The sequence below is a fragment of the Varroa destructor genome, unplaced genomic scaffold (genome assembly GCF_002443255.2).
Source record: "Varroa destructor unplaced genomic scaffold, Vdes_3.0 BEIS01000001.1, whole genome shotgun sequence".
Lineage (NCBI taxonomy): Eukaryota > Metazoa > Arthropoda > Arachnida > Mesostigmata > Varroidae > Varroa > Varroa destructor.
Genome location: NW_019211454.1, coordinates 44,089,600 through 44,102,791, shown reverse-complemented (window position 1 = coordinate 44,102,791; position 13,192 = coordinate 44,089,600). Strand labels below are relative to the sequence as shown.

General features: G+C 41.0%; 1 protein-coding gene across 9 annotated transcripts in view; it reads right to left on the bottom strand.

Annotated features, from left to right (window-relative positions):
* The window catches only part of LOC111245982 (uncharacterized), an 88,112-nt gene that overhangs the window by 4,351 nt on the left and 70,569 nt on the right, over positions 1 to 13,192 (bottom strand). For all 9 annotated transcript variants that reach the window (XM_086993430.1, XM_086993408.1, XM_086993399.1 and 6 more), the window contains 3 exons: positions 10,320 to 10,464; positions 2,657 to 2,846; positions 264 to 1,014 (listed from right to left, as the gene is read on the bottom strand). In XM_086993430.1, the coding sequence (XP_086849556.1) occupies positions 264 to 1,014; positions 2,657 to 2,846; positions 10,320 to 10,464 (1,086 nt within the window). The remainder of the gene's footprint in view (positions 1 to 263; positions 1,015 to 2,656; positions 2,847 to 10,319; positions 10,465 to 13,192) is intronic.

Here is a 13,192-nt window from a genome sequence, read left to right as displayed (position 1 = left end):
AACGTAATTGCGTAATTGTTTTCATCGGGCATTCTGCTGAAGATTCTGTTATTTGATTTCTATCAATATCTTCGGGTAAACCAGCTGCAATCGTAGAATCAACGAATTGGCCAACTTCTAAGTTTATTAAGCATGAATTTTATAAAATTAAGTATATCTGCTACACCATTATTACCAACTGTATCGTCGCCTACCACATCCTTAAGTAACGATCGTGTTATGGGTGGTTAGGTAATTATTAGGTCATGAAGTGTTAAGTGTACCTTTGCATCCAGTACATCTGCGCTCTCCTCAGCAGTTTCCACTTCGTTGACCGAGGCGCAGCTTAAGGTACTCAGTTGTACTTCTACAGCTCCTACGCCTGCCGCATCTTTACTCAGTGTAGCATTACTGCTCGGAGAAGGCCCGCTTTTCAACGGCTTTCCGTTGCTTAGTGCGTTTTCCTTGTGCTCATCTGCCGCACATCCACCGTCATCTCGTAAGCTGTTGGCCGATGTCGACCTGGGCATTGTGAGCCCATCTTTCGAGTGTCGGTCAAACTTTAGGGCCTGCATGCTGCTGCTCGTCTTTGCCGGATTGCCAGCCCCTGCTCCACCGGGGATCCACTTCTTAACTGAGGAGTGACCAGATTCCGGTACGGGGATCAAGCTCTTTGGGACTTTTGAGACCGAAGACATTCGGCCATTTCTTTTGTCTCCATGACCTACGCCTGTCGACGAGGGCGTGGAGCAGCGTGAGAGGTCCCCCACGGAGCCGTTTGGAGAGCTCTGAAGGGATCTGCCCAAACTATCGGGGTTACTTTCCCCGCTCTCTGATGCTAAACTACTCTTGGCGTCGAGCAAAGAGCGCTCTCTGGCAGGCGTTCCTTGAGCGCGAAGATCTCCGTCGGTTTCGTCGACGCCACTGTCGTGACTTTCAATTGAATTGGCGATTGATGCACCATCTGGCGTCGGTGTAATGTCTCGCGATGTAGCCAGCAACTCACACTCAGCGCCGCGTTTCGTATCCTCTCTCCTGTAATATAACGTCGAAAATACATAAATAAAAGGGAACCACGGGATGTGTTAATGATCAGAAGCTCGAAAAGAAACCTTAATATAATCTGCATTCAAAATACCTCAAGCCTGATATGATATTTCCATTCCATCCAGTGTATTTTTGTAGCTCCGGTATTACAGTGGTGGCGAGCCATCAAAGTAGTTGTTGGATGTAAAAGTGATGTTTACATTATAGCAGTCTTACCAGCTTCGAATGTATATGAGCATACAAATATGTAGTAGTAATTTTGTGTCTTTTCCCTACCATGCCATCTATATGTCACCAAAATTAACCTATAAAGGCTTCTTTACGACTTAGATCCGTGGTAGCATTATTACCGATATTATCTGGAAGCACAGGCAAAACTACCAATGAAATTCTACCGGATATATTATCCGGTGCAAATTATATTAAATTATTACTAAAGTGCAAATTATAGTAGATCGAGGTTGTAGTTAGGTCGTTTTCATACAGCAATATCTCGGTAGAGCTACTACCGACGAAGAAGTTTCTAACAGCGAAAGCTTTTAAAGGTTGGGATCACTATTTGGATTGTTGCTATTACGACTGGAGCACTATTGATTCACTGGCTTCCATTCGTTTATTTATTGCGAACAGGGACGATGACGCCAAGCAGGGGCGTTTCTTTTTCCCCATGACTTTATCATGCGCGTACCCTGGGGAGACTGCGGCGTTGTCTCCATTCAGACATGGCGCTGCTAGATATGCGCTGGGAAAAGTTTGCTTCTTTTCATCCCGCATATGCTGTTTATGTCGAACGGCTGCGTGGTGAACGGACCTATATACACACACACACACACACACACACACACACACACACATACACACACATATCCATCATAACGTTTCCATCACAGCTTTTTCCTATGAGAGCCAAAATAGACATGCGAAGCAACAGTGCAATACCGTACCGGCGCAGTCCAGGTGAGGCACGCTTGCTTCATAGAGTAAGCCATTCCGTGCCTTCGTTCAAGGCCATTTTTTCATACTATTAACCGCTTCGAATGAGATAACTGACGAGCATAGTGATAAATGTTTTTTTCAATATTACCACAAGGCATTAAATAAGAAATACTACAGGTTGAAATTAACGTAACAAGTAAGCATATTTCAGAAGAGTCGCGCAGTCAGACAGAAGATTCGTGTAGATGTTCATTTTGCCTAAATGTTCGTCAAACAGGTTGATTCTTATATCCATGCAGGCGTAAACAAAGCCATAAGCTAAAATAATTATTCATTGTTTCATCCCAACTACCTGTTTCCTCTAACATACAACAAAGTAACGAACATATGGCTCCCATTTTTAAGTTCTCATGAAATTTCACCCGTCGCAGTTAGAGACTGCATCAAATCTGTGATAGTAGTTTTTTGCGTGCGATATCTCCGAGTTAAGATTACGACGAATTATACACTCTAGAAACCCTAAGTAGGCAAGAATTACTGATTACTGTTGCAATACCACGTGGCTCAAGCGCAGACCATGACCCATACGGGCTAACTACCCAGTTCATAATAATCCTTTTAAAAAATGGTACAAATCGATAATAAACTTTTTTTTATTGCAATGACGGCAATAGACATAATTTCGGTCGCTTACCTCTTTTGCTCATTCGCCATTTCCATCCGCATCTGAAGCTCGAGCTGTTCCTGCTCGCGAATCCGCCGCTCTTCGCGTTCGATTTCCTTTTCGAGCTCGACCAGGCCCGGTGCCTCGATGCCCAAGCGCGAAGCGATTCGTCCCAATTCGAGTAGGCACAACAGGACATTTTTAGGCTGACTATGTAGAACTGCCATGCGAGCGTATAAGACAAATTGAGTTAGTTACGTCTACGGTAACGCGTAACACATATATTAAGCGAAATTTAATTTTAAGAAGTGTTTTTTCCGAAGTAAACAATCAATACTCTTCTCATTTACAATGAAATAGTGTCTCGGTATTAATAATAGATTAACTATTGCGACAATAACGAAACGCAATCTAAATATTAGGGACGTAACGGCCATATATATCAAACTACAGCAAACATTTGAGTACGTAAGTGTTAATGGTGTTTCAGAATACAGCTTAGTCATCCATCGTTTTTTACCTGAAAAACTGAGCTCCTCCTAATTAGACCAACGACAGGTAATGGCAACAAATAAGTCAACAAATAAAGGAGAACGATACCAACAGCTGTTTCAATGCCACACGGTTATTAAAGCTAAATCGTACGTTTCAACATGTAACGCGGTAACTGGTCGCAATCCCCCGACGACCTGTGTAAAAACGTTTGGTAATCAACTTAATGAATATGTACATTTAGAAATCATTGTCCAGCGAAAAGATATGCCTACACATGTCTGCTGACAACTCTGGGGCGACAGAATTTGCCTTGAAGACAAGTCAAAGCAGAACGAGACAAAGGAGGGCTGTGCTGAAAGCCGCGCGAACACATTAAGCCAGAATGAAGCCGTCACGAATGAATGAAGTCCCAATAGGTCTGGTAACAGTGATTTCCAGAAAATAAATTAGACGAACAGAGCACAGAAGCGGATTATAGCCATATTTGAGAGAAAGAAAATTCCCATTTAACATTTGCCATTCAAATACATCAATATCACGTTGCTACTCTAACAAGCTATTTTAATATGTCAATCCTTAAACTTATAGCATATGCTCGAGGAACACCGTCACAGCTCAAACTAGCTTAGGTCTGAATTTATATATGAATATGTGTAGTGTCTGGACGGACTAACCGGAGGCGCTAAATGATAAGTATTTACTACCAAGTTTACAAGACATATTTCAGTAAGTCCTTTTCTGACCACCAAGACCAGACACAACCTTAACGGCCACACGATTTTTAGGACCTATGGTGCGATGTTCAAGCGTTAGTTTGTTACCTGACTTTTCAACGGAAACTTATCTTCAAGCGATCAGGAGAAGTGACACACACTCGAGAGTCTGACCCCGATTTCAACAAAATGCGTAGTATGTCTTGTATAAATATGACTTGATTATTCTTTGACACGCTCATTTGTGACTATTTATGATTGTCCATTTAGTATTCTAGTTTTTTAAATGACCAATCACCACCGTAACATAAATATTTGCCCTGCAACGGGCACAATATTAATTTTCCCAGGGGTTTCGTTTGTTTTTCTCCCTTCGTCGCGTGATTTGAATTCCACAGAGGCCAATAGAATAGAGCCAGCTTGCCTGTATGTTTATAAAGCATCAGAATGCGTAACAACGTAACCCAGTTTATTGTATCCTGCCTGACGATTGGGCCAGATAGCCCGGTCAGCAGCAGACTGGTCGTTTTTGAACACTTTTGAAAACAACATTACTACTTTCGTCGGTGTAGTTTTCTTTGTTTACACAAATTATGTCACAATTAGTAACGTAATTAGAAATATGTCAAAAGTACCATTGTGGATCGTCGTTCCTGTCGCATCTGGCGATATCCATCCACCTGTTTACAACCAGATGCGTTTGTGCCAGCAAAAGGCATCGAACAGATTCATCCGAAATGTTCTATGTAAAATGGGCCTGTTTTTTTTTGGTTCTCAAGGGAGGAAAACATTTGCGTGTTACATAGGTATGCGATAGACCGAATTTTTGGTGTTTGTTCGCTTGCTCATGTTATTAATTCTGATTCTTAATTGTTATTCTGGTGTCCATTCGGTCACGTTTTTTGCCAAACATTCAATCTGTTATTAAAAATAATATATGAATTCCGTGACTCCTGTTACGTTAAGGATGTAAAGAAAAAACACCAAATACACAGCCAAAGTTTTCGTTATGCTTTGAAATAGCAGTAAGTTACTTAAAAGTCACTAACACAACACTGAGGAACATGCTTTTTTCGCCTGAACATGAGCGGCCATGAGGCCTGTATCTCGCTATCGGAAGAATTAATTTTAAAATATCGAACGCAATATTGGCGGCCATAAATGCCCGTAAGGCCTGAAACGTGCGCGTCGCAACCACAGGCGGAACTCCCGTTATAAACCAACGATTTATATAAGAATGACGATAGATTTGTCTGACAGCAACAATAACACGGAAAGTATATCTTTAGCGATTTTAATTTCTGTCTTCTTGCCAAAATACGACACCATTGCTACATGGTCGGCTACTATCACGTAACATATGCTACAATTATGTGCAACAGCCACTAAGCTCTTGACATAACTGACTCAAGAAAATGTCGCATAAATTATAAATATCGATTGTGAATTGTCGCAAAATATCATTACCGTATTCAATATCGTCGCATGATCATCGTATAATGAGACGGAAGATCGACCTCACTGCTTCACGCTTCCCTAAACACTTGCCAGATACTTTTCTATAGTTACGCATAACGCAACATATACTTAGATCAACTGCGAATGATTCCGGTGGCAAGTGATGGTGCGATTAGTTTTCAGACAAAGTACCTCAATGAACGATCTTCGAATAATTAACCTATTCTTTTTTAGCATCTGTTTCAGAAACAAAAATATTGTCCTAACCATAGTCGTATAGTAATTTAACATGTAATCGGGTACACTTTGGAGGCGTCATTCAGGCCTTCCTTTGCATTAAGACCGGCTGCTAGCAACGGACTTTCTCCTATAGCTGAAAACCACATCCTGCACAGCAACCCGTTTATTTTTGCAATTGCATCCAAATATCGTCGGGTATTCTCTATCGCATTTATTAGAACGCCTACCTTTCCTTCCACTCGATTAACACACACACATAATGCTTTGCCCCCCGGGTGCTTAAGGCCGCTTGTTCCTTGAGCTCTGCCTTGGAGAGATAGCGCGCTTAACACCAGTTCGCGATCCGTTATCGCATAAATGAATGAAAAACATAAATCACCGAACGAATTATCGATTACCAGACATTATCGCGATGTTCCTTATTAGCACGTTCTTTATCATCGCTAAATCATACAACATCGAAGCTTGTACCAACAATGGCGACAGTGGCAAATAGTGAGTAACCAAAAATTACTGCAATGCGTCTCTCATGTTATTGTGGCTGTGGGGGTTCCACTGCAGTTCTAGCCGGCTCGCTGGTCAGTCGAATGGCCGACCAATGGGGGCAGAACCAAAGGATCAATGTTTACATTCGAAGAGAAAAGCGACCCCGCACAGGAGCGTGGACGAAAAATTCGGCGGCAATGGTGGTGACGACGATGCCATATCTTCCAGGACGCTGCAAGAATCTGAATCAACATTATCTGGGACCATCGTCATTCGTTCGTAGATACTACTCCGACCAGATAGTCACCGGCCTCTTCGCTAGTAGCGTTTACATAGGTCAGCTGTTTCGCTGTGGGGGCGTTCCTTATTTGTTGCCACCACAACTTTATCGAGAAATTCGTTCGCATTGCACGCGTCAGCCCATGCCCGGGCACCTGTCAACTGTCGGCCAGCAGCGCTATTAATGGCATGGGATGGATACGCGCGTTGGCCATTAGAAGCGGGCTCGGTCCAATTGAATTTACGCGATCTAGCAGTCAAAACATCGTCGGTTGTTCGCGGGTTCGCCACCTGCGGGTTAAAACGTCAACGACATTTTAACTGCGACACGTTGCTGATGGCGTCATGACAACGATTATTAGCATTATCAGCACAGAATCAGTTACATAGCAAGGGGCATCCTTCGACCAAGTCGTTATTACTGGTGACGACCAGTGGGCATTTGCTTGGCAGTCTTCACTGATATCGTTCCAGCGATACTGAGACACTGATTGTTAAGACGGTGAGAATGATCATGGAGACAGCAACGCGGACCATTGGCTTCATCGACTTAGCATTTGTGATCATTTTCACATTCGACCTATCCTCAACATTGCTAGATGCGCAGATAGGTTGTGTTGTCTTTAACGGCACATACCTATTAGGCTCTCGTACTTCGTCGCTGTTGCCGCTGCTGCCATCGTCCCGAGTGGCGGACATCTCAATTTGTCCTCTTCCACCTTTCCCGGAGTTTTCTGCTGCTGAAAAAAGCACCATGCGGGATCGACGAACGATGCCGAAGGGAAAATCTCAGCGGCGTCCAGTTACCATTATTATGTGAGCATCGAGGCACCGTTTAATGGAAACATTTGTTCATAATGGATGATGATATAACGGTAGAAACAAGCTGTTTTCTTTATGTATGCACTATGCTGCCAATGCGTGAAAGTGCCAAATTTATATGACTACTAAAACTGTCGATATGACCTATTCTTCGGTTTAGGGTACAGGCTATGCAGGCCACCGGTACCATGAGATGGTCTGCAAAGGCCGAAAGGATAGAGCCATCATTTGATGAATACGGTTCTGGTAATGGCAACACGTATTGTCCGATAGTAACGAACGATACTTTATTATATTTGATTTTGGCTTGTAACACGGTTGATTATATAGCTTTTCCGGTGACACTCATTATGGCAGCGGCGGTTATATGGCTCGCTGTATAATCAGGACCTACTCGAAACAACCGCAATAATAGCAAAACCTCAGGATAATAAATACTAAGCTCGTGTTTTTCCGCTGTTCATCCTTACACAGGATTTGAAAATCCTGTTTATGTATGTAATCACTGTATCAGCAGAGTACGCATAATATCAATTCAATCTAGCAGCTACATTTAGGACAACGTAGGAGACTCCAGAAAGCTTTTTCAGATCATTTTCGAACTTCTGTATTTGAACACCATTTATCCATCATAATTCAAATAAGAGCTAGTTCGTACGCTCTTGCATCTTCTTGGTCTTCCTCAAGTGTACACAGTATGTATATTTCAAGAAAATAGTTTACAGCTATCGGCTATGTTTTGCAAAGTCGTCTATCTAAGACTTTTTTTATTTAATAGTTCTGCCAGAAACGACGCTACCATCCACCAAGGGGCAATTCAAGATCTGCACGTGACGTTCGATCAGCGGCTGATCCATTGATGAAACGATTTTACACGGTGACGATGACTAACTTCGAGTAACTAGATGATATTTCTTCTCATCAGTCAGTGTCCATGAAAGGCCGTATTTCGCGTAGGTCTTGTACTTTACTGTTGCCTCAACGACGATGCCGATAAAAAAAAAAAAGCAGAAAATAACATGAAATGTCCACAAGGAACTGACATAAACAATCACTATAGCTTGCAGAATCAGTAGCAGCTATCCATCAGACGAGCAAATCGTCCAGGAGCCAGGATCGACTCACTCTATTACCTCCATGTCGTTGGCCTCAGCAAAGAATCATCACTAGCGATCGACGACGCTCATAGTTAGTTGCTCAACGCAGCGGTGGACAGTTGTCAACAAAACCGAACAGCTGACATCGTCGACGAACGACGACAAGAACAAACTGCAAAAAGTGGAGAAAAATGTCACCATGGACTTTGTATTGACGACGATAGCAGGGCGTCAATGATGGGGACCAGTGGATCGTCGTCATCGTCACATTCTGGGCGACATATCTAACTCCCCTGCAAAAAACAACCCAGTCGACCCGGGCTGTTTTTTTTTTTCTACTACTTTCCTGCCTTTGGTGATGACATCAGATAGGTGGAGGATGGAAAAATCAATAACTCCCCACGGGTGTTCGAGCTGAATATAGCCGTGAACAGGATCAATACAGCGAGGACGATTGGTACAGAACACGCTAGCACAGGCGCTGAGCAAAGCTTCTTAGGTGGATAAGAACGCAACACAAAACGGTATTAATGCTATCCATGTCACAAAGGAGTTAGCGCTCTGTCTACGACGGGCAAGTATATGTTTTCCACTCGAGCTAGAACTTACGAACCCAACTGGCAGTCGATCAAATGCTAAAGATGACATTTCACTGACATTCGCTTTATGATCTCGTCGTCTTAGAACCGCCTTACGAATTGATTGTACGATTATTTTCGACATATTTTTTACTTGTTCGCGGGATCTGTGATGGGCTTTCTGTGCGTCTTTATTATGAGTCTTCTTGATGATGAAACTTTGCTCCGCACCCAAGCTTCTAGCGCTGTGAAAATGGCTTGAAGAAGTAATTTTCGGGTGCGCATCGCCGCCAACCTGTGCATCGTATCATACACCGAACTCATAAACGAATGAAGTCAACGATGGTTGATAACAGGGGGGCTCGTCGTTGAAATACTATCATGATCACTAGATGCAGTTGTAGAGGGACGTTTTCAATTTCTGATGGCCCTGCCGTACCCCATCTACTCTTGCCCCCTACTTCCTGGTTCTCGTCTCTCTATGACTTGGCTGGACATATAGAATACACCTGCGTGCTGTATATTACAGGCAATTTGCAGGTTGCGTTCAGGATTCGGCTAAACTCTGGCGCTTACAAACGTATCAGGCTAAGGCACACTGTGCAATATATAACATAATAAGAATTTAGTATAGTCACAAAATAATGTAATTAATAGCACAGGGAAATTAACGCTTAATTAATGTCCGCTTTAGATTAGACGGACGAAAGCACAACACCCCCCAGATACGGGTAGCCAAGGCAACATTTACCCTAAACATGCCGAGATAACAGCAGTTCTAGCTAATAACAGCTATAGCATAAGGAGAACAATAACGAAATAAAGTCTAAGATTCATATAAGATCAGTTCATATGGAAAGAACTATTTCTACTTCGTAACGCATTACTAAGCAACAAATAAAAACAATTTAACTTTTCAAATAATTGTCGGGAAGTTAGAAGTTAACACTGCAACTTATCAAGCGGCAGTAAGCATATACCCATATAACAATAAAATGAGCTAACAAAATATATTGAAGCATCGTAGTTCGTCCGTCAGCCGATACGATTTATTCGAATCCTTACCATTACCGTTCGCATAATATATTTGGTTGCTTGTAAATACTGCCTGGCCCCCTGACACCACCTAACCCGGGTGACGTTACAAACATTACTACGAAGGATTTACCAGTTAAGCAAATCAGCCAAAGGTATCTATTGTTTTTTTTGGAGAAAAAACTATTTGCAATGTTGATACTTGCTTCTTACTTAAATGGTGGCATATCGTAGTTGTTCATATCATTGAACGAACGCTCCACAAAGCCCCCCGCATGACCCATGAAGACCTTACACAAAGTAACGTCTATTATAGATGTAATTAAACACGTAAAGCGTCGGACGCAATGAACGTTGTCATCTTTTAGTTCTATTCGACTGACCTACAAAGGCGGCACATAGCCTCAACGTAGCAACAATCGCGGTTCTCCATTATCCAATAGATTCGTCGTCACGAAAGCCACTAATTGCCGTTCACTGAGAAACCTACCCAAGTCATCGGACTCGAACATGATCGCTTCGTTGATCCGGAGCTTCCTACACCACTTCAGGAAATTTTCGGTATTGTCACGCGCGAAGAAGCTGCTTTTTTTTGCATCTGGCCAACATTTAAAGTCGAACGGTGGGATATTCGTCTGCAATAGGCCAATAGCAACAAAAGGTAAACAACAACAATAGTAAATCGCAGTACAAAACATAATACAATGTGTCGAAAAGATTTAGATAATCTTTTCTATTTAGATAACGTTCCTATGTTTAATCTAACGTTTATTTTAAGCTTTATCTTTCATTAAGTTGCTATATGGATATTAGGAAATGACAAAAAAAACATTCTCCAAAATGCTAACACTACCAACAATTATATATGAGTAGCTAAAATGTTCTGATCCATATACACTCCTATAGTTCAGTTTTCGCTACGTGTCTTTTTTGTAGCTTCACATATGTAAACTATCTATTCCTGAGCGAATTCAAAAATAGCAATATTAAAATCTGGATATTAATTAACGTTCGACGAAGTCTACCGCTTATTGCTATACTATCTTATAGTAAAGTGCCTTTTTCGCCTGGCTGTCGGCTTGAGTGCATCAGATGCTGACAATCTTTAGCAAAAAAAAACAAAAAATAACAACTAATCTTTCATCGATAATGAGTGACCCCAGGTAATCTATTTACCTCGACTCCGAATAGTAGATTTTGTCGTTTAAACTCCAAAGTAACGGAGAATTTCCCCGGGAAATCATTGCAGATCGTTATGCCTATGTTTTCATTTGTTTCGAATAGATCAGTTTCTTTCCTACATGTTCTTGCCTCCTGCTCGGCCTGTTTTCAGTGATCGTTAACGAGCAAAATGCTATAGAAAAGCACAGTAGAAATCCACTTACAACGTTGATTTCCATAGATGGTGTCAGTCTGATTTAAGGCCCCATCGATTTCAAGCAATAATAACAGATAACACTGATTGATGTTCTGCTTTAAGCACCACAGCAATTTGTTCATATGTGTTTCCAGATTACAGGAGCCATACTACCTAATGTGTGTTTACCGATTAGGTTGAACGACGCGCGCACAAAGCAGAAACAGCCCCTAGCACTTCGCTCATCACTGATAGACTTGTTTCGAGCTCATTTGAATTTTTTTTTTTTTATAAGAAATATATTTTCAAGCTTTAGGTTAACTAGCAGCTGAAGTCTTTAACACATTGTTTTGAATAGGACACATTTTGCACTAAAAAGCACTGAACAAAAATGTTTATTATAAGTTATTTTCGGTGACAATTATTCATATGTGAACCATTTTTAACAAACTGAGATAGAATCTTAAACGTTTGTAAAACCATCGAAAGTACATATGATTGTTATCCTTTCTTAGTTTTGTTTTTAAACTAAATTGTTATAACCTGACTATCGAATGGCCGAAAAGTGAGCTTTTTAAAAACGATTCACCTCGACTCAGCCAGTAGAACCATACGTATTTCTGTTGCATCTGGGTTAATCGTGCAAGCATCAATCGAGTTCAAGCACACTTCAAGATATTTACCGCTAAATATAGCAAAAAATAACGTCATGTTGTTAAAAACATCATATTAACATTAGTGAAAAAGAACGACAGCTTTTTTTGGTTGCCATTAGAGTTTTCATAAAACAAGATGCTGTTTGGTAAAAAAAGAAGGGCGGCTCATAATATCGAAAACACTAGCACCTGTCTGTCTTCAGGTAGTAAAGGTATAATATTACCAAATTTCATTGCGTAGTTCTGTTCAGTTAACACAAGTCTTTTTTCCTCTCTTTTACTGTTTACCTTCTTATTAAATCTTGAAGAGATTTTTTAACTTTATAAAGTAATCTGGGATCTTTCTTTTTCTAATTTTTACACATATCTAACAAATTTGTTTTCACTATGCTTTTTCAGTGAGTAAATATTAGGTATCGTTTTTAGGAAAAAAAAGTCCCGAGTGTTTTTTGGTTAAAAGTAAGAGATTTTTTCCTATCGGAATGGGTTTCTGGGGGGTTTTGCACGAAGAACAACAAAAATGACGTCCTTTTATACGAAACCACGATTTTTTCCACCACGTATGCAACGTTCTGCTTTCAGATTTTCCCAAATTAATCATTCTTTTCTGGATTGAACATAAACACCAGAGTCGCCTGATACGAGAAGTACACGCTATATATATATATATATATATATTTTGCTCATAGGCATCCACCATTTTTTCGACTTTAGTTTTTATATTTTAGTTAGTTTTCGTTACCTTCTGGATCCACTCCATCCGTTTTTATATTCCGCCACTACTTTATCGTTGTCTTTTGTTATTTTTCAAATCTAATCATGACCATTTTGGTCTCTCGTAGTCGCGCGTAATATATATATATATGCGAAGCCTGTTTAAAATCGGATGCTACGCTTAAAGGTGCAGCGCTTGACCGTCCTCCAAATAGAATACTGTAACATCTGCAGACGGTTATTTATATTAGCATATTGTGTCGGGGTGACAAGATGGTCTTCGATTCTTGGTCGACTTCGGGCTTTAGGTGTTAAATTTTCAGTGTTCGACTTGCTTGGATTTCACTACTAAGGTAGACGGTGAGGTGCTCGGACTCATATGCACGCAACCTTCATATATCCTTTCACAATATTGTTAAGAAACAATAGCATTTTCGTCTCATAGGAGACATCTCTCTCTCTCTCTCTCTCCCTTCAACGCTCTAGTGTTTCACTACATGGCCGTCATTATCTTTATAAGCGGCCCCGTACGAGAAACATGTCTGAAATACAAGATTTAGTTTAAGCAGGCCAGCTTTCGCTCTCACTCATGCTAAAAAAATTGCTAATAATTTTGTGGGATAATAATCTGTTTTG